The sequence below is a fragment of the Myodes glareolus genome, chromosome 23 (genome assembly GCF_982192425.1).
Source record: "Myodes glareolus chromosome 23, mMyoGla1.1, whole genome shotgun sequence".
Lineage (NCBI taxonomy): Eukaryota > Metazoa > Chordata > Mammalia > Rodentia > Cricetidae > Myodes > Myodes glareolus.
This window is the reverse complement of record NC_142048.1, coordinates 2526252-2548880: the sequence shown is the minus strand read 5'-3', so window position 1 is coordinate 2548880 and position 22629 is coordinate 2526252. Positions and strand designations below refer to the sequence as shown.

General features: G+C 37.5%; 1 protein-coding gene across 7 annotated transcripts in view; it reads right to left on the bottom strand.

Moving 5' to 3' along the window:
- Nucleotides 1-5960: 5960 nt before the first annotated feature.
- The window catches only part of LOC148118268 (CWF19-like protein 2), a 29537-nt gene continuing 12868 nt past the window's right edge, over nucleotides 5961-22629 (bottom strand). For 2 of the 7 annotated variants that reach the window (XR_015736231.1, XM_087901174.1), the window contains 3 exons: nucleotides 22404-22493; nucleotides 19300-19518; nucleotides 7695-7824 (listed from right to left, as the gene is read on the bottom strand). Coding sequence is in view for 6 of the 7 variants with exons in the window: in XM_087901174.1 (XP_087757300.1) it covers nucleotides 19343-19518; nucleotides 22404-22493 (266 nt within the window). In the remaining variant the exon portion in view is untranslated. The other 5 variants (XM_087901175.1, XM_087901176.1, XM_087901177.1 and 2 more) reach the window with 4 other exon arrangements.

Genomic DNA, 22629 nt, shown 5'->3' with positions numbered 1-22629 from the left:
GGGCATCTCTTGGGTATATTCCCAAGAGTGGAATTGCTGGGTCCTGAGGGATGTTGACTCCCAGTTTCCTGAGGAACCGCCACACTGATTTCCACAGTGGCTGCACAAGGTTGCATTCCCACCAGCAATGGCTTAGTGTTCCCCTTACTCCACATCCTCTCCAGCATAGGCTATCATTGGTGTTTTTGAGTTTAGCTATTTTGACAGGTGTAAGATGATATCTCAAAGTTGTTTTGATTTGCATTTCAAATAATACATAGCCACAAATCTAGCCTTACAGAAATAGAAGGAAAATCACAACCCAAAGAATCCCAACAATGCCCACAATAACTCAGACATCTAGCGTCCCTTCACCAGCACAACTCAAAGAAGGAAAACACACAAACTCTACTACCAAAAAAACCCCAAAAAACAAACAAACAAACAACAACAACAACAACAACAAAAACAAAACCAACCGGAGTTAAGAACCACTGGTCATTAATATCACTTAATATCAATGGTCTCAATTCACCTATGAAAAGGTATAGGCTAAGAGATTGGATGCGAAAACAGGATCCAACATTCTGCTGTTTACAAGAAACACACCTCAACCACAAAGACAGACATCTACTCAGAGTAAAGCGTTGGGAAAAGGTTTTACAATCAAATGGAACTAAGAAATAGGTGGGTGTGACCATACTAATTTCTAACAAAATTGACTTCAAACTAAAATCAATCAGAAGAGATGGAGATGGACATTTTATACTCATAACAGAAACAATTCTTCAGGATGAAGTTTCAATCCTGAATATCTTTGCACCTAATATAAAAGTACCCAACTCAAGGCACACATCAAACCACACACACTAATAGTAAGAGACTTCAACACTCCTCTCTCACCAATGGACAGGTCAATCAGACAGAAACCTAACAGAGAAATAAGAGAATTAATGCAGGTAATAAATCAAATGGACTTAACAGACATCTATAGAACATTCTACCCAAATAGGAAAGAATATACCTTCTTCTCTGCGGCTCATGGAACCTTCTCGAAAATTGACCACATACTCGGTAACAAAACAAACTTCCACAGATACAAAAATGTATTAATAACCATCTGTGTCTTATCAGATCACTATGGAATAAAGTTAGAATTTAACAATAATTTTACCCCCAGAAAGCCTACAAACTCATGGAAGCTGAACAGTCAACTACTGAACCACCCCTAGGTCAGGAAAGAAATAAAGAAAGAAATTAAAATCTTCCTTGAAGTCAACAAAAATAAAGACACAACATACTCAAACCTATGGGACACTATGAAAGCAGTGCTAAGAGGAAAGTTCATAGCACTAAATGCCCATTTAAAGAAAACGGAGAAAGCACACATTGGAGACTTAACAGCACACTTGAAAGCCCTAGAAAAAAAAGAAGATGATTCACCCAGGAGGAGTAGAAGACTAGAAATAATCAAATTGAGGGCTGAAATCAACAAAATAGAAACACAGAAAACAATCCAAAGAATCAATGAAACAAAGAACTGGTTCTTTGAGAAAGTCAACAAGATTGACAAACCTTTATCCAAACTAATCAAAAGGCAGAGAGAGAACATGCAAATTAACAAGATCAGAAATGAAAAGGGGGACATAACAACAGAAACTGAAGCAATTCAGAGAATCATTAGGTCTTACTACAAAAGCTTATATGCCACAAAGTTGGAAAATGTAAAAGAAATGGACTTGTTTTTAGATAAGTACCATTAACCAAAAATTAAATCAAGACCATGTGAACAATTTAAATAGACCTATTAGTTGTGAGGAAATAGAAGCTGTCATAAAAAACCTCCCAACCAAAAAAAGCCCAGGACCTGATGGTTTTAATGCAGAATTTTATCAGAACTTCCAAGAAGAGCTGATACCTATACTTCTTAATGTGTTTCACATAATAGAATCAGAAGATCATTGCCAAACTCTTCTTATGAAGCTACAGTCACCCTGATTCCAAAACCACACAAAGACCCAATCAAGAAAGGGAATTACAGACCAATCTCACTCATGAAAATCGATGCAAAAATTCTCAATAAAATTCTGGCAAACCGAATCCAAGAACACATTAGAAAAATTATTCACTACAATTAAGTAGTAGGCTTCATCCCAGAGATGCAGGGCTGGTTCAACATACAAAAAAATCAATCAATGTAATCCATCATATAAATAAACTGAAGGAAAAAAAAACATATGATCATTTCATTAGATGCTGAAAAAGCATTTGACAAAATTCAACACCCCTTTATGATAAAGGTCTTGGAGAGATTAGGGATACAAGGTTCATTCCTAAATATAATAAAAGCAATATACAGCAAGCCGACAGCTAACATTAAATTAAATGGAGAGAAACTCAAAGCCATCGCACTAAAATCAGGAACAAGACAAGGCTTTCCACTTTCTCCATACCTCTTCAATATAGTGCTTGAAGTTCTAATAATAGCAATAAGACAGCATAAGGAGATCAAGGGGATTCGAATTGGAAAGGAAAAAGTCAAACTTTCGTTATTTGCAGATGATATGATAGTGTACATAAGAGACCCCAAAAACTCTACCAAAAACCTCCTACAGCTGATAAGCACCTTTAGTAATGTGGCAGGATACAAGATCAACTCCAAAAAAATCAGTTGCCCTCCTAATCACAAAGAACATAGAAGCAGAGAGGGAAATCAGAGAAATATCACCTTTCACCATAGCCAAAAATAGCATAAAGTACCTTGGGGTAACTCTAACCAAGGACGTGAAAGAACTATTTGACAAGAACTTTAAGTCTTTGAAGAGTCATTTTTAAGTCATTGAAGAGGATATCAGAAAATGGAAGGATCTCCCATGCTCTTGGATTGGGACGATCAACATTGTAAAAATGGCAATTCTACCAAAAGCAATCTATAGATTCAATGCAATCCCCATCAAAATCCCAACAAAAATTTTCACAGACTTTGAAAAATAATAAAGTTTATATGGCAAAACAAAAAACCCAGGATAGCCAAAACAATCCTATACAATAAAAGTACTCCCGGAGGCATTACCATCCCCGACTTCAAACTCTATTACAGAGCTACAGTAATGAAAACTGCTTGGTATTGGCACAAAAACAGAGATGTTGACCAATGGAATCGAATCAAAGACCCAGATCTTAATCCACAAACCTATGAAACACCTGATTTTCGACAAAGGAGCTAAAACTACACAATGGAAGAAAGAAAGCATCTTTAACAAATGGTGCTGGCATAACTGGATGTCAACCTTCAGAGGAATGAAAATAGATCCATATCTATCACCATGCACAAAACTCAAGTCCAAATGGATTAAAGACCTCAATATTAATCTGACCACATTGAACCTGATAGAAGAGAAAGTGGAAAGTAGTCTACAAGACATGGGCACAGGAGACCACTTCCTAAGTAGAACCCTAGTAGCACAGACAATAAGAGCAACAATGAATAAATGGGACCTCCTGAAACTGGGAAGCTTCTGTAAAGCAAAGGACACTGACATTAAGAAAAAAAAAAAAGGCAACCTACTGATTGGGAGATCTTCACCAACCCCTCATCAGACAAAGGTCTGATCTCCAAAATATAGAAACTAGACATTAAATTCTAATTAACCCAATTAAATATGGGATATTGAACTGAACAGAGAATTCCCAACGGAAGAAGTTCGAATGGCCAAAAGACACTAAAGGTCATGTTCAACCTCCTTAGTGATCAGGGAAATGCAAATCAAAACAACTTTGAGATACCATCTTATACCTGTCAGAATGGCTAAAATAAAAAACACCAATGATAGCCTTTGCTGGAGAGGATGTGGAGTAAGGGGAACACTAAGCCATTGCTGGTGGGAATGCAACCTTGTGCAACCACTTCGGAAATCAGTGTGGCAGTTTCTCAGGAAATTCGGGATCAACATACCCCAGGATCCAGCAATACTACTCTTGGGAATATACCCAAGAGATGCCCAATCATAGTACAAAAGCATTTGTTCAACTATGTTCATAGCAGCATTATTTGTAATAGCCAGAATCTGGAAACAATCTAGATGCCCGTCAATGGAAGAATGGATAAAGTGTGGAATATATACACATTAGAGTACTACTCAGCGATAAAAAACAATAACATCTTGAAATTTGCATGCAAATGGATGGAAATAGAAAACACTATCCTGAGTGAGATAACCCAGACCCAAAAAGATGAATATGGTATCTACTCACTCATAAGTGGATTCTAGCCATAATTAAAGGACATTGAGCCTATAATTCGTGATCATAGAGAAGCTAAATAAGAAGGTGAACCCCCCAAAAAACATATAGTTATCCTCCTGGATATTGAAGTAGACAAGATTGCCAGGCAAAAATTTGGAGCTTGGGGGTGGAGTGGAGGTAAGGGGAGATGGGGAGAGAGAAGTGAGAAGGGGAGAATGGGGAGAGCTTGGGGAAATGGGACGCTTGGGATGGAGGAAGGGTGGATATGGGAGCAGGGAAGTATATGTCTTAATTAAGGGAGCCATTTTAGTGTTGCCAAGAGACTTGACTCTAGAACGGTTCCCAGGTGTCCAAGGAGATGTCTCCAGTTTGTTCCTTGGGCAGCTGAGGAGAGGGTGCCTGAACTGGCCCTATCCTATAGCCACACTGATGAATATCTTGCATATCACCACAGAACCTTAATCTGGTGATGGATGGAGATAGAGACAGAGATCCACACTGGAGCACTGGACTGAGCTCCCAAGGTCCAAATGAGGAGCAGAAGGAGGGAGAGCATGAGCAAGGAAGTCGGGACAGCAAGGGGTGCGCCCACCCACTGAGATGATGGGGCTGATCTAATGGGAGCTCACCAAGGCCAGATTGACTGGGACTGATGGAGCATGTGATCAAACCAGACTCTCTGAATATGGCTGACAAGGGGGGCTGACTGAGAAGCCAAGGACAATGGCACTGGGTTTTGATTCTACTGCATGGACTGGCTTTGTGGGAGCCTAGTCTGTTTGGATGCCCACCATCCTAGACCTGTATGGAGGGGGGAGGACTTTGGACTTTCCACAGTGCAGGGAACCCTGACTGCTCTCTTTGGACTGGAGAGGGATGGGGAGGGAATATGGGGGATGGGAAGGGAAATGGGAGGTTGTGGAACATTTTAATAAAAAAAATTAAAAAAAAGAAATTAAAAAAAAGAAAAAAAACTTGAGTATATTTCAGCTTTCCTGCTTCTGATGGCTGTGGTCACTGATCTCTGTAATTATGCTCTTCTCACCACACTCTCACATTTTCACTCCTATCTCAGAACCTTACTCAGAAACTAAGAGTCTGACAGCCTTCTCTTGCCCTTCTGTGCTATAATGCCAAACTGGCAAGATCAGAGACAAAGGTACAAATAGTATATTAAATGTGTTAGTTTCTGACACATTTAAACTCTAAATTAAGGACAAAATATGTTCTACTCATTTAAAGTACCACTCTGGGTTTTAGGCTTCTAAAAATGCTTGTCAATATATTTTTTCCAACAAAATAAAAATATACACAAACACATTTTTGTCTGTAAGAATAATGAGCTTAAATCTTTAACTCATGTGACCAACTATTAGATGATGTTTTCCTATAAGATAATCACAGGCTCAAAAAAGTATGAAGGAGAAATACTAAAGATGATCCTATGAGAGAAAATGAAAGAATGGTTAGAAAAGGAAAGCTACCAATGATGCAAATAGAGAAAAAGAAACCAACAACACAAAAGCACCACTAACTACACTTACTTAAGGAAACAAGTTGTTTTTCAAACAACTTCAGTTAAGGGAAAGTTGTTTTTCAAAAATGTATGTATCTAGTAAAAGTTTAATGGGCTACAGAGCTTCCAGATAAAAATGGATAAATCTAGTTATATTCAAATTCCAGGTTAGCAACAGGGTTTTCTGTTTGTTATTTAAATCATAAATATGTCCAACTGCTTAAAATAATATTTTTTATTTACTAAGTCAAGCAACAATAGTTATATGATGAGGATTACAACTTCAATTCCCTCAGTTTTCACAGTTGAAAAATGCAAGGCTCAGACTATGATCTCCTCTGGTTCTAAAATTAGGTTAGTAACCTTCTATAGTTCTGAAGTTCACTGGCTTTAAAATTCCTAAAATCCTAGCATTGGTTTAACAATCAAACATATCTCACAACAACATCCAGACACACTAATAGGTTTCAGTATTCCTTCTGACACTTTCTGGCATTCTTGCTTTCTTACCACTAGTTGATCACTCAGAAATATTTTTCTTCCAAATATATAGGGATGATTTCTAAATTCTTTTTCTCTCCAGCTAATCATGGAATTCATAAAAAGTTACAAACTTCTTCTAACATCAAATTAACTAATCTGAAAAAAATAAAATCAGACCACAGGGCCTGCATTACATTCCTGTATTATAAGTACCAGAAATCTACAATGTCAGAAGACATAACAGAAATGAAGCAATTCAACAACTAGATAGAATGGTAACAATGTATGTATGGAAGCTTTGCACACATGACTCAACTACATTCAAAGGAAACAAGACCAGCACATTGTGCCCAAATGCTAAGTCAGTATTAATGATATCAATACTTAATGACATCATCCACTGGCAATTGGGGACTTGAAACAAAAAGGCACCCAAAATAAAGCCCATGTAGTTTGATTTCTTCTAATCCCTCCAATGGTTACTCAATCAATATTTTTCCTTTCAGTGGCACATGGCAAGAGTGTGGAGGTCAGAGGACAATCTTTAGTGTTGGTGCTACCTTCTGGGTTGTTTGAAACAGAGTCTCTCATTTTTGTTACTGTACACATTAATTTTCTCTAATTCCTGCCATGGTTACCCAGTCATATAACAAAACTTCTGCTTCAGTTTCCAAGGCTATCTGGCTCATGAGCTTCAGTGGCTTCTCCTGTTTCCACCTCCCATCGTTCTGCTGGAGCACTGAGTTTATAGATACATACTGCTACGCCCGCTCTCTCAGTTATCTCCCCAGAGCTTTAATCCATTTTAAGGATTTAAGTGGAAGTTAGTCCTTATCTTTAGAATACATTTTTTAACCTTCAAAAGAGTCACCCCTATGACAAAATCAAGTTTTGTATAATTCACCAAGAACCTAACTGAAAAGACACAAATACTTATAATACCCAGAAAATGCTGCCTTTATGTTCTGCAGATGTTCTCATCTTGGTGGGTCACCCCTCAAGCTCTCAGCCTGCAACAGTTCTCTCTTATCTCCTGGAGAGCACTGATCAGCACTGCGGCTCCAGGTTTCCAATGGCTTTTGATCTGAATGCTTTCGGTCTCCTCCTTGCCTACCATACAGGCTCCAGGAAGTCAAATTTTCTTCACTGTTCTCTATGGATTTTTGAAAATCACAATGCAAAGAAGCCTGAACCACTAATGTAGAAGATGAAGTAGACGGTTCAAAATTTCTCCTCTTGTTGTAAAGTGACAGTTCATCCTCATCAGAGGGTCTTAAGAATTTAGGTCTCAAATTTCCAGAAGATTCTTGCCTTTGTCTTAGGGCAGATTCTCTTATACAAGTTTCCAAAGATCCAGATCGGTTCGTTGTGTCAGGGAAACTAAACTCACAGTCGCCAATGCTCTTCTTTGCAACTTCTGTAGCAAAATGTCTGTCTTTTGAGTCCTTCTTACATTTCACTAAGTTTGAAATGCTACTTGCTTGATTACACTGCGTACTATCTGAATATGCAGGCTTTCTCCACCGTTCCCGTCCATAATCTTCTCTTTCGCATGCAATTTTTTCAGCTTCTTCTAATTTTGAATGAAATATTTCCATTGACTATAAAAGAGAATAACATATCTACAATTAAGAAAAGTTCAGTGTCTTGTCTCCCACATACCACTGTGTTATGATGCATTGTAAATGGTACAATAGTACCAAAGTAGACAGAACCATAAAAATCACCACATACCAATAATACTTTAGAAAGCATAAGTAGATAAAGAAAAATAATCAAATCAAATTAAAAGATTTCAAAATGGGATGCACTGAGAACAAATGTTCTACAGAATAGAATATCATACAGACACCACAGATACAACTTATAAAAATTCCTAAAATGATGGGGGAAAGTTTGGGTACACCGAATGAAATAAATTCTCAAAAATCAGACTGACTGCCAGTCTGAGCCCAAGGACCTGGGCTGGCCTTCTTCTTATTTGCTGGGAAGGCCCCATCTGAGCACATCTGCATCAGGCAGGCTCGTCTGTCCTCCCACCAGTTGGGGCTCAGGATACCCTAGTAGAGCTCTGGTGATAATCCAGTGAGGATGGTGTACTATAAATCGGAGGGCTTGAACCAGACCAAGGACTTATTGCAATGAGCAGTTGCCAGTCAAGCTGATGGGACAAAGGTGTATTCTGTATGACACACGATAGCCTCCAATGCCACCAGGATAGATGAAAAGATGATAGTCAGAAGGAAAAGCAGACATTTTTCTGTTCCTGGTGTGGTTTTTGTTCTGTTTTGGTTTACTGTAGAGAGTTTTTTGTTCTTGCTTTTCTTTGCTTGCTTGCTTATTCTGTTTAGTTTTCTTTCCTTGTGGGGATGCAAAAACGATGAGAGGGTACATGGAGGGAGGTGAACAGAATTGGGGTACTTGATGTGAAACCTCCAAAGAGTCAATAAAGAAATGTTTAAAAAGAGAGAATAGAGTAATATAAAAAGGATAAGCCACATAAAGATGGAAAACACACAGGGAGTCTGTGTGGGAATTGCAGCCCCGAGTTACATTTCCCTGCCCCCATTTGAGGTGCTTATCTGCAAAAAAAAAAAAAAACCATAATAACTCTGCTTAAGAAAGCATAAATCCTCTGCTCCTGGATTTGGGTAAGGAAGTTTGAGTGCACGTGATCATTCCTTGATCCCTGCTGGGGTCAGGTGACAGTCCCTTCGCAGCCCCCTCCTCTTTTGGTGCCAGGGTATAAAAGTCAGCCCCAGCAGAACAATGAAGAAGCTGTTCCACCTCAACCTCGTGCTCTGAGTTCATTCAACCTGGACACCCTCCGCCGAGACTCTTGGTTCCAGCCCGCACTGGCGCGGTAAGTCTGGATCCTGGGGGAAAATATCAAATTGACCAGGAAATTTTATATAGTTTGGGAATCAATAGCAAGCAGATGCATGTTTTAAGAGGGGGGAAAAAGACATGTAGACATTTGATTCTAGAGACTCTTATAACTGTGTTTTAGTCTTCCAAAGAAAAGGATGATGGAAGAAAAGCATGAAAAAAATAGAGGATTCCACATAACTGATTTTCTTAAACAGAATGGCCTTTTTAGATGTGGATAGAAGGAGAAAGACTATTACATCTAATTCTACTCAAAATAAAAATCTTTGCAAAAACTTGACAGGGAAAGGATTATGCAAGTGGGAATTGATTCACAGACAAGGTATGCAATTAAAACATTACCCGAAAAGACATCATGATAGCTTAAAAAAATACATGCTAAAGTATAGGTCCACTGCAAAATGCTACAAAATATGAAACTCTGGAGTCAACAAAACATCAACAATGCTTATCTCTAAAGGTGTACTACAGAGAATCCTCTGCATTATTTAAAATTCCTTCCAATGAGAAAAATTCTACTTTAATATTAAACATACACACATTTCATGTTTTAAACACTTGGGTTTTACATTCATTGTGTTAATCTTAAAAAGATGTAGGCTAAGTTTGCAATTTGGCTCAGAGGCTAAAGGCAATTGCTAACAAGCATCATGACTTAAATTCAATACCTGCGACCCACATATATAAGATAACAATATAATAGAAGGAGAGAAATGACTCCTTTAACCCCCACATGGGCACTGTGGCATGTGTACATCCCTGAGTACACATACAGAAATAAGTGTAAAATATTTTTAAGCAACATCCTTGCATAAGAAGCAGAAAATTACTTAAAAGAATGAAGATAAATCTAATAATATTTGATTCAAATTGCTTCATTATTCAAAACAAAGATATTGTTTTCAAATAACTATGAAGACAATACATATCTTCTTAAAGCACAAATACTTAACCCATATTTTTCAGCTACAATATCCACAAAATTTCTGTTTTCTCTTTGAGCTTGTTCTTTCATTCTTTGATAAGACTTTCTTAGCCAGCTTAATCCACCATCCTCTACTCCTGACGCTAAATTCCAATAATAAACATCAATCGTATTTCTAAGGTGATTATTAAAAATCTTACTGTTTCTATCACTTTTAAAGTATAAAATTAAATACTTTTTTGATTAAAGTTATAATCACAATTAATATTCACCATACATTTAAATACCTACCTATACAAGCTACAAAGGCTTGTAATGATGAAAAAAGGAAGGAGAAACAAACTACCTGTAAGTAAATACCAATTTTAGAGAACAAGCATAAAATTATATATGTTAAGGTTAGTTGTTTGTTTAATGAGAAAGGGTCTTACTATGCAGCCCTAAATGGTCTGGTAGACCAGGTTGTTGGCCTTGAACTCAGAGACATCTGTGCCTCTGTCTCCTAAATCCTGGATGTAAAAGCAGAAGTCACCATGCTTAGCCTAAGCATTATTCTATGGAATTTTCTCTGACCTTCCGGTTAGACTTATTGTAACACATATAGGGGATTGCCCCGCCCAGAAATAAGAAATAACTGTACACAGTGAAGAAAGCAACACAATAAATAAGAAAGTTATAGAAGAAATGTCATTAAGTTAAACTTTATTTGTGATTAGCAGCTATGAACATTTGAATGCCTTCAATGTGTGTGTGTATGTTTTGTCCTATTTTCAGTTGATACAAAGAAATTTAATTGATTACTTAAATTAAAAGTCTGTTCCTGATATTCCCTGTTCTAGTAAGGACAGCTTTAGATCCTGCTAGCTCTAGAGCCAAGAAATACAAGCTCTTGGAGACAAGCACAAGAATCTTCCTATCAGAACAGCCTACCAATAGCCCAACATGAAAAAAGTCAAGATCAGAGAGGGACACGGGGATCATGATCTATTCTTTTTTTTTTTGAAACTCTTTTTTTTAAAAAAAAATATTTATTTATTTATTATATATACAATATTCTGTCTGCATGTATGCCTGCAGGCCAGAAGAGGGGCACCAGACCTCAATACAGATGGTTGTGAGCCACCATGTGGTTGCTGGGAATTGAGCTCAGGACCTTTGGAAGAGCAGGCAGTGCTCTTAACCACTGAGCCATCTGTTCAGCCCTCATGATCTATTCTTAAATGGACTACTACACAGCCTCGAGAATGAATGAACTAGTTATTCATAACAATATGGAGGAACTTCAAATGTGGGCAAAAGAATTAAAAAGATGAAGAGCACAAATCATCTTTGGTGGTAGAAAATAGGACAGTGGCTCCCCCTCCAGCGACAGTTACTAGTAGAGGAGGAAAACGTTTCTGGGGTGTTAAGACTGCTGCTTCTCCATAACACTCATTCTGTTTCACTTGTGGTTTAGGTACTTTTCTATGTATGTCAGACTTGGAAAAGAGGCTTAGGAAGGAATAGAGGTTAGCAGCATGATGTATTGTCTCCATCAGATGATCCAAGAGCTCAGTTCCCACACTTACATAAGTTGGCTCACAATTGTCTATAACTCTAGCTCCAGATTTGACATAACTGGCCAGCATTGACACCTCCTGCTGTGGGAGTTCCTTCAGCTCCTTCAGCCAATCGCCGCTGAGTTACCAGCCCATTGGGGCGTGGTCTCTCCCTTTAAAAAAAGCAGCGGCTGTCCTCCACTCTCTCTTTGTCTTCCGGCTCCGTTTCCGGCCCCTGGACTCCTTTCCTGTTCGCGCGGAGGGGCTGTTGTCTGGGACGGTAATCTGTAAGTTTTTTCCCCTTTGAATAAATAACCATTATATTAATCATAATTCCAAACTGGTGTGGGATTGTCTGTGACTTACGCCTTCATCTGGCGCCCCACGTTTGGTTGTAGAACCCCCCCTTCCCCCCCACTCAACTGCTTGCTACCAGCTCGGCTAGTCACGAGACCTCCCTCAGCTGCGGCCTGTGCCCTGTGTGTGGAGCCAGCAGTTCAGTTAAACCCCACGCCTCCCAAGCTCCACAGGCTCGGGACAGTCTCTGCCTGCCTGGTTTGCTCTTTTCTGAGTTGTTTTCAAATTTCCCTTGTAAGTGCGGCGCTTTAGTGGCGTGAATCAGAACGACTCGGTCACGTGGAGGCATACGCGGCTTCCGGGTTGCTCTTTTCTACCCCTGGATTCTGGGTTTCTGGTTCCGTGTATGGAATTGATTTAATTAAACTTTCTTTCTTGAGCAACTTATATTTCCTAGTTTTTAACAAATACTAAGGCAGACACTGAAACAGGACCTGTTTAAGTCACCTTTGCAGTGGTTCTAGTCGCAACTTGGCAACAGCGCCACCAACTAGACAAGAGGTAATATGGCAGTTTTTGTTTCCAACGCCAATTTTACTGTTTTCTTTATTAATACAATGGATTATGTCATGCAAGGTTTATATGACTATGGGAATATATTAATTTACTTGTTACTAGGTTTCAGTTTTCTTTTCAATATTTTATCATTAAGAAAGATACGACTTTTACGGACTAATATTGAACAACTAGTTGAAAGGATTAAAATTATTGAAAATCAGGGGTTATCTGAACAAGTGGATACTATGATAGACAAAATTGACTCCATGTCCAAGGGTACTAGGAAGTTACCTGAAAGGGTACAGGCTGTTGAATTTGACGTTCAGATGTTACCACAAAGTTTTGATAAGGTAACAGATAGAATGAACCTCCAGAATGGGAACCAAAAAACTGATACCTTAGTGAAATTACTAGAAACACGGGTAGGTCAGGAGATTCAGGATTTAAGGGATACAATGATAAAAAGATTAGAAATGATTGAAGAAACTATTGGAGCTGGTGAACAGAGTAAGAAGGCACAAGGACAGGATACAATGCCACCACCAGCTGTTAGAACTGGCTTACCCAGGGTCCTAACAACATACCCTGTAATTTATTCTGACAAAGGGTTAACTTCCAAAGGCTCAAAGGGAGTTAAGGAAGCTAGATGGACACCAATAGCAATGAATGATTTAAAAGAAATTAAGCAAGCTGTCGTTAACTTTGGCTTGCACTCTGCATTTGTTAAGGAAATGATAAGGACTTGGGCTTCTAATGTCAGAGCTACCCCCCATGATTTCTCTCAGCTAGTGTCTGCAGTTTTAGATGATGGGCCTTCCTTGATGTTTGGAATTTATTTCAGAGAAGAATCCAAACATATGGAACAGCAAGGAAGAGCAAAAGGTGTGGAGGTTTCCCAAGATCAAATTCTTGGTGTAGGAGCATATGCTGATCCACAGGTCCAAGCTCTTTATGATGAAGAAGTGCTGTCCTTATGTCACAAAGCAGCCTTGAATGCTTTGAATAGAATACAAGATCCAGCAAAAAGGGTCGAATCATATACCAGGGTTAGGCAGGGACAGAGAGAACCCTTTACTGACTTTGTGCAAAGATTAATTAAGGCTCTGGACATAGGGGTAACAGACCCAGAAGCTAGACGAATACTTCTTGAATCTCTAGCTTTTGAAAATGCAAATACTGAATGTAAAAAGATAATTGGGCCTTTAAGATCTAGATCAGCACCAATGGAAGAATGGATACAGCATACAATGAATGTTGAGATGTTTAGCTATAACGATGAATCCTGGGTAGGAGAAGCGATTTCCAAAGCTATGAGGAGACATCAAACTACCAGGTGTTTTAATTGTGGTAAATTAGGACATCTGAAAAGGGATTGCAGGCAAAGAAATCCTAGGAATAATATCTCCTCTGGGAATGACAAAAGTAGGAGATCTCAGCCTTCAGGTATATGCAGAAGATGTGGTAAAGGCCGACATTGGTCCAACGAATGCAGGTCAACAACAGACAGACAAGGCAACCCGATACCATCGGGAAACTCCTTGAGGGGCCTCTCGCAGGCCCCCAAGCCAAAAGTGGCCCAGTCATTCCCAGTTACAGTCGAAAATGTGTCTCACCAAGAAAATTAAAAACTCCAATGTCTGCCGTAAAAAGTAATACTGGTCTAAATGATGAATTACATGTGGAGAATGAGTCAAAAAATTCAGGAGGACAGAGTAAACGTATATTTTGGCAAACGTATATTAACGATCAAAGACCAAAGCTAAGAGTCTGTATAAATGGCATTTTTATTGAAGGCTTATTAGACACAGGTGCGGATGTAAGTATAATTACTCCAGAATCCTGGCATCCGAATTGGCCTCTTCATGAGGTAGATGTTTGGTTCCTGGGAATTGGAACCCTATCTCGTGTAAAACAAAGCACAAGATGGGTGGAATGCATAGGGCCTGAAGGGCAAATAGGAAGATTAAGGCCATATATAGCAAATATTGCAATAAATTTATGGGGCCGTGACCTGCTACAGCAATGGAATACCCAGATTAACATTCCTGTAGTTCCAGGAACTCACAATTCTGGGAAGGATATAATGAGGTATTATGGAAAAAGGTCACCAGCCATTCAGGCTGTACAAGAACACACAGCCAATAGCAAACCTTTAGAGGTACCAACAGCCCTACCTTTAAAATGGCTAACTGAGAAGCCAATATGGATCAAGCAGTGGCCTCTAGCTGAAGATAAGTTACAGGCTTTGGAACAGCTGGTACAAGAGCAACTAGATGCTAACCATATTGAAGAATCAACCAGCCCTTGGAATTCTCCTGTGTTTGTTGTAAAAAAGAAATCTGGTAAATGGAGAATGGTGACAGATCTAAGAGCTGTCAACAAGGTAATTCAGCCTATGGGTCCGCTACAATCTGGAATTCCTTTGCCTTCTCTATTACCAAGAGGATGGCCTCTTATAGTTATTGATTTGAAAGATTGTTTTTTCACTATACCTTTGCAAAAAAAGGATAGAGAAAAATTTGCCTTCACAGTGCCTACTTATAATAATTCTCAGCCTACTAGGAGATATCAATGGACTGTCCTCCCACAGGGGATGCTCAATAGTCCCACATTGTGTCAATATTTTGTTAATAAGCCACTGGAAATAATTCGTAAGCAATTTCCCAAGTCCATAATTTATCATTACATGGATGACATTTTATTATCTGATTCAAATAAAGATACTTTGGAAAGTATGTTTGAAGAAGTAAAGAAAGTTTTGCCTAGGTGGGGATTACAAATTGCCCCTGAAAAGATTCAAAGAGGAGATTCTATTAATTACCTAGGCTACAGAATAGGGTTAGAGAAAATTCGAACACAAAAGGCACAAATTAGGAGAGACCGGTTACGGACTCTTAATGACTTCCAAAGATTGTTAGGAGATATTTCCAGTCTACGACCAGCTGTTGGGATAACACCTGATCTAATAGTTCATTTAAACAAAACCTTAGATGGTGATAAGGATTTGAATAGTCCCAGAAAATTGACAGTTGAAGCAGAAAAGGAACTGACAATGATTGAGGAAAAATTACAGGAGGCACATGTGGATAGGGTCAACCCGAATCTTAGTTCCATCCTAGTCATACTGCCTTCCAGAATTTCTCCTACAGGGATTTTAATGCAGAGGGAAGATATTATTTTAGAGTGGATATTTATACCTCATAAACCAAGTAAAAAATTAAAAACTTCTGTAGAAAAGGTTTCAGAATTAATTATAAAAGGTAAACTGAGACTTCGTCAACTAGCAGGTATAGACCCAGCAGAAATTATAGTGCCTTTTACTACTGAGGAAATAAGAAAGTTATGGGAAGATAATGAACCATGGCAAAGAGCTTGTGCTAATTTTTTGGGAGAAATTAGCAGCAACTATCCCAAAAGTGATAGACTTAACCTCATAAAGAGAACTTCTTGGATTCTTCCTAGAATTGTACGTGATGCTCCAATAACTGGAGCTCGGACATTTTATACCGATGCAAATAAATCAGGGAAAGCAGGTTATAAATCGGAAGAATTGAGTAAGGTGGAACAAAGCCCTTATAATTCTGTCCAGAAGGCAGAATTATATGCCATTCTTATGGTGCTAAGGGATTTTAAAGAACCTCTTAATATAGTTACAGATTCACAATATGCAGAAAGAGTTATCTTGCATATTGAAACCGCTGAATTCATACCAGATGACACAGAGTTGACTTCATTGTTTATCGAGGTACAGGACATAATTAGGAATAGGCTTTGTCCAATGTACATAACACACATCCGGTCCCATACCGGTCTGCCTGGGCCTCTAGCACAAGGTAACGCTGAAATTGACCAATTATTGATTGGAAGCGTTCTGCAGGCCTCAGAATTTCATAAAAAACATCATGTCAATAGTAAAGGCTTAAAGAAAGAGTTTTCCATTACATGGCAACAAGCTAAGGACATTATAAAGAGATGTCCTACTTGTTCTTTCTATAATCAAACACCATTGCCTGCAGGGAGTAACCCAAAGGGTACTCAAAGGAATGAAATCTGGCAGATGGATGTGTTCCACTTTATGGAATTTGGTAAATTAAAATATGTACACCACACCATAGACACGTATTCAGGTTTTCAATGGGCAACTGCCCTGAGCTCAGAAAAGGCTGATTCGGTAATCACACATTTATTGGAAGTTATGGCCATCATGGGTATACCTGCACAAATAAAGACAGACAATGGTCCAGCATATGTATCTAAGAAAATGAAACGCTTCTTTGCTTATTATAATATAAAACACGTTACAGGTATACCAAATAATCCTACAGGTCAGGCAGTTATAGAAAGATCAAATCGTACTATAAAGGATATGCTAAACAAACAGAAAGGGACGAAAGATACCCCCAGAAATAGATTGCATAATGCTTTATTAACCTTGAATTTTCTTAATGCTAATGAGAAAGGAACAACAGCAGCAGAGAGGCATTGGATAATGGAAAAAACTTCTGAACTAAACCAACCTGTTTATTTCAAAGACGTGCTGACCTCTTAATGGAAGCCAGGAGATGTGCTACGTTGGGGAAGGGGTTTTGCTCTTGTTTCCACAGGAGAAGAAAAATTGTGGATACCATCAAAATTAATAAAGGTTCGATTTGAAGAGGAGAAACCTCTTGGAAAGGAGAAATGACAGCATCTACAATGATGATAACCGTACAGGTGGTAAGAAAAGCATATAGAATGGGGGCAGGGTTCTGTTCTTATCTCCACAGGAAAACACTGATCTTTGAAAAGTTCAAGGGACCCTGGATATTTGAATACTGACAGATGGAAAATAACGGCCCAATAGGGACTATCAAGAAAACTGAATAGGTTCTGTAAGTACCATATACTAAATCATATTTCTAAATTTATAGAGCTGGTTTTAGAGTTGGACTCTGGCTCAGTCCCTCTCTAATTCCAAGCCTGTTGTTTAAAGAAAAACCCAGAGTTTCTGGAGTTTCTGTCTCATGTCAAGAGCCATGATATGGGACAGAAAGAAATATGAGTTTAGAAAACATCTTTACTTTTCTTCATATCTATCATACCTTCATTAAATATATCTATCATGTCTCTCATTGAATATAGGTATTCATGTATATGTCTATATAATTAATGTTTAAGTTTTCCACAATGACCAATGAGTTTTTCCTACAGTGACATTTGAAGTTTCCAGGAAGAAGATGGGGCCCCATAACAACAACTCCACCTGGTTGATATGACGTCATGATACTGATAGCGCTACTACAAGACCTGTTTTGGGTACCAGCTGCACAAGACGGTTCCAACGTGCTGAAATGGTGCACATCTTGTACAACATTCTGGCCAGACCTCCACAAAATACTCAGAGACTATTTGCAATTTTAAAAGACATTGATCTTGAAATTTAACCATCATTTTACTTTCACAGGATCCCCCAGAAAGAACGTCGCCCCCATGACAGCTGGAAGTAATTCTAGAGAACGACGTCCCCTCTCCCAATAAAGTTTGTCCTTGGGTTTAGGGACATCATTTAGGGGTTGGTTATAATTAGTATATGGTTGAGGGTTGGGGGAGGAATTTTATAAGCACAGGAATCCTAAAAAAAAAAAAAAAAAAAGGAGGGATAATTGGATTATGGGATAAACAGATTTGTACTTGTGAGTTATTGCTTTTAGACAAACATATTGGTATCGATTCTTATATATTGATACAAAGTTAAATTATGTTGACTATTTTATGCATGCATGCTTCATGCTTCTACCTCTGTTTAAAACATTTTTATGTATTTGTATATATATATTGTATTGATATATGTATATTTACCATATTGCATTGTACACTTCTACCTCTGATTAAGATACTTATATATTGTTTATGTATTGATATATATTTACCATATTGCAATGTATACTTGCACATTGTTTATATTTGGAGGTCTCATTGTCCTCAATTATTGCACACTTGTTTATTATCTCAGTCTTTAAGTTAGATAGATATTGAGAATTATATAGATCAACAGTCATCTAAGTTTGTCATTTATAATTAGACTAATCAGGTTCTTTAGATATATAGAGATTATATTCAGTATAGATAGATAATCTTCAACCTCTTCAAAGAGCTGTAGAAAATGGCCTTTAATCTAATTCAGAGTTCTATGGTAGGGAGACACAATCACTCCTGGCAACACTGATCTATGCCCGAGAGAATGTTGAGCACCAAAGACACTCCACCTGGAGCCTTTCTTCTTGGCAGAACTGGCCTTTGGGTAAAGAAATGCTCATACCTCAACTACTGACAGAGTTACAGAATATCCGTAAATGGATAAAACAAGACTGTCATATCCTGCCAAGACAGGGTAAGATAGTTTTGAAGTTTCTTGCCTTTGAAAATGGTATGTCAGTTACATCAGGCCTTAGCCAAAGTTGGTTGCTTCAACGCTGCAAATGTGACTTTGGGTGTTTGTCCAGGTAGCCAGTTGTCTCTGCGATTTGTTACATGTTCTGGAAGTTGTTTGATTGCACTTCCTAATTACTCAGATAACATTATTTCCCTTCTCAGATCTTCGATGGGATTGAAGATTATATAAATGTAGTTACTTTCCTTTCATGACTTGGCCAAGTTATTTGTTATACAAGACTTAAGCTAGTTAGAATAGGATATTTGTATTTATTGTATATAATTTCGTAGGTTTGTACTTATTGTATATGTAGTTACTTTCCTTTCATGACTTGGCCAAGTTATTTGTTATACAAGACTTAAGCTAGTTAGAATAGGATATTTGTATTTATTGTATATAATTTCGTAGGTTTGTACTTATTGTATATAATTGCGTAGTAGGCTTAGAACTCTCTTACATAAACAAAAGGGGGAGATGCTGTGGGAGTTCCTTCAGCTCCTTCAGCCAATCGCCGCTGAGTTACCAGCCCATTGGGGCGTGGTCTCTCCCTTTAAAAAAAGCAGCGGCTGTCCTCCACTCTCTCTTTGTCTTCCGGCTCCGTTTCCGGCCCCTGGACTCCTTTCCTGTTCGCGCGGAGGGGCTGTTGTCTGGGACGGTAATCTGTAAGTTTTTTCCCCTTTGAATAAATAACCATTATATTAATCATAATTCCAAACTGGTGTGGGATTGTCTGTGACTTACGCCTTCAACCTCCATTCATAACACCCCAACTTCTGACACCTCCATTCATAACACCCCAACTTCACATGTATGCATAACTAAAAGTAACAAAAATAATTTTTAAATTTAAAGACAGAACTAAAAGCAAAAGATTTTTAAATTATATTCATATTAACTGTATTAGTTTACTCAAATCTCAACATTTACTAAGCAATCTCTTCTAATACAAAGAGGTCTTTCTTTACAGATCTAAAACACTTTGTGATTCAAGCCCAGATCTCTCATGATGGCACTTTTCGTTCAAAATGTTATTTCACTTGGGCTTTTTTACTTATATAGCATATATTATATACTGTCAGCACTCAAGGAACTTAGCCCAAATCTGTGGTCAGCATAGTTATAAGTGAAAATCCACAGCAATTTATGTCTTTATTAATATTCTGGCTACATAATTAGATCCTGATCAAATAACAGCTGGGCATCATGAAAATCTCTCCTCAACTGTCACTATGATGTTAGAAGTCCAGAGAGGAATTCAGGAACACAGTAGTAAGACTGCTTCCCCTATGCTGCTCTGTGTGACACCTAACTGGAATAAAAATCAGTTAGGAAACCTATCTGGAATAAAAATCCAACAAATTCAATCACAACCTGAATCCTAACTTTGAGAATATCTGTGCCTCATCAACTGTGATTGATAAACTTAACAGTCTTATTAATATTATCACCAGGATAGATACTAATATACTGTTGAGAAATGACCCAATTTAATATGTTAAAGAAAACAGAATTTGCAGCAGCATCCTCAGATTCAATCAATAAGTCCCTAATAAATACTTAACATTTAGGAAAACTGTTAAACATACCATAGTCAAAAACCATAAGCATAGTTTTTTACCTGTCTGTGCTGAAAAAAATTTCTATCAGTAATTAGAGTAAATTCAGTGGTATGGCACACTTAATATATAGCTGAATCCCACACCTAACTTTTCAAGTAAGTGTAAAATTAAGTTTTAATTTCATGGTTCTAATAAGTTATGCTATGCTATAATAAACAAAATACAACCAAACACTAGAAATCTCTCCCATTTCTCTCTAAAGACAATACAGAGGAAAAAATAAAACAAAATAAGCCACCAGGAAACCTAGATTTCAGTCTTGCTGCTACTACTAAATACAAAATATTTATAACATCAAAAAAGAAACTATTCGTCTTTGAATTTTCGCATCTTCATGCTAAATAAAGTATCCAATTAAACCACCTCTAGAGAGGTCCTTTCAACTTAAAGATTCTGACAGAAAAGTCCAAAAAGAGAAGAGGAGGAAGAATCAACCAGAACTCGCTGAAAAAGCCCATAAATCAGTGTCCACTATGCACACACACACACAAAATCAGTCTTCTCAAAACTCTGCAGTAAGGAATGCTTCAATGTGAATCTGAGGCCGGGTCCCTTACTACTTACATGACTACAGATAATTCACCTGACCACTCTAAGTCTCAGACTGAGCTCACTCATTGTTCCCTACCTATTAACTTTCTAGGAAGCTGTATTTCAAAGAGAGCTTTATATGACTACCATTACTATTATTTAATCTGGTAGGAACATTTCTGCCCATGCAAAAAAAAAAAAAACCAAAATAAAACATGCTGCTGTAGAATAATCCTTTTGTTCACTGTGAATGAAGATTGGATTGGTTTAATAAAAAGCTGATTGGCCAGTAGCCACGCAGGAAATATAGTTGGGACAACCAAATTAAGGACACTGGAAAGGAGGGCAGAGTCAGAGAAGCTGCCAGCCAGATGCAGAGGGAACAGGAGATGAACATGCCATGTTAAAAAAGGTACTGTCTTGTGGTAGAGTATAAATAAGGAATATGGGTTAATTTGAAATATAAGAGCCAGTTAGTAATAAGTCTGAGCTATTGGCTAAGCAATTAAAATTAATACTAAGACTCTGAGTGGTTATTTGGGAACAGGAGGTCAGGACAGAAAAACTCCATGTACAACACACGGGTGCTATAACTTAGTAAAATTACTAATTAAGAATTCTAAAGATGTCTTTGAGTGGATTCAGTGGCTTCATGCCCACACAAAGAATCTTTAAGAAACAGCCAAATAAAAATGAGTTATAAATAAAATAAAATATCTTACTGATAAATAACTAAGACAAAAAAATAACATCATTATTTATAATATTACTTTATTCTGGTTAAATTGCATTTGAACTTATCACTGAATTGGCAATACTGAGCACTAGTGATACTCAAAAGATTTTGTCTCCGTTGAGTAGAAAACAATAGCACTCTCCTCCTAAGCACAACAAAAATTTTGTGAGTCCTGACAAATGAGGTATTTCTAAAAGCAATAAAATTGAATCATTAATGTTTATACATTATTTGCATAAATTTTAACTAAATACATTTTTGTATTTTGCTATAAAATTTAATAAATTGAATGCAATATAAAGTTTCATATAACCATGCTTTGTCTTAGCCCATTTAAAAGAGAAATTTGCAAATGATGGCTATTATGAACAATATATACTGAATTATCTTGCTGCAAAATACATAATAGTAAACTTTCCATAATAACTTAAGTAATATTTCAAAAGACTGCATATATTTCATAAATATTTTGTTATAAATAAACTCAAGCCATTCTCTTAGAAACATTAAACTTTAAGAATTTGTACTCTTTGATTAGTATATATTACCTGCACAAAATAGTGGGTTTCATTATGACATTTTCACACAAGTACATAAAATACTCAAATGATCTTTACCACGCTCATTATTAGAAATTGAGATATGCGCACAAGTCTACAAAAAATATAAAGATACCTTTAGTAACCGCCAGTATACATTTTCTGATGTAAGACCCGTCCCACCATCCTTCCAGTACGGATTCAATTCCCTTTCTAGCAGTTTGGACTAGAACAAAACATTTTGAAAGGTTAGAATGTAAACGTCAATCACCATGGAAATGACTAAATCATTTGAGGTGGCTAATTGTTGGATATAAAAGTGTCAACATATCATGTAAAAATCTTAAGACATATTATGGAAC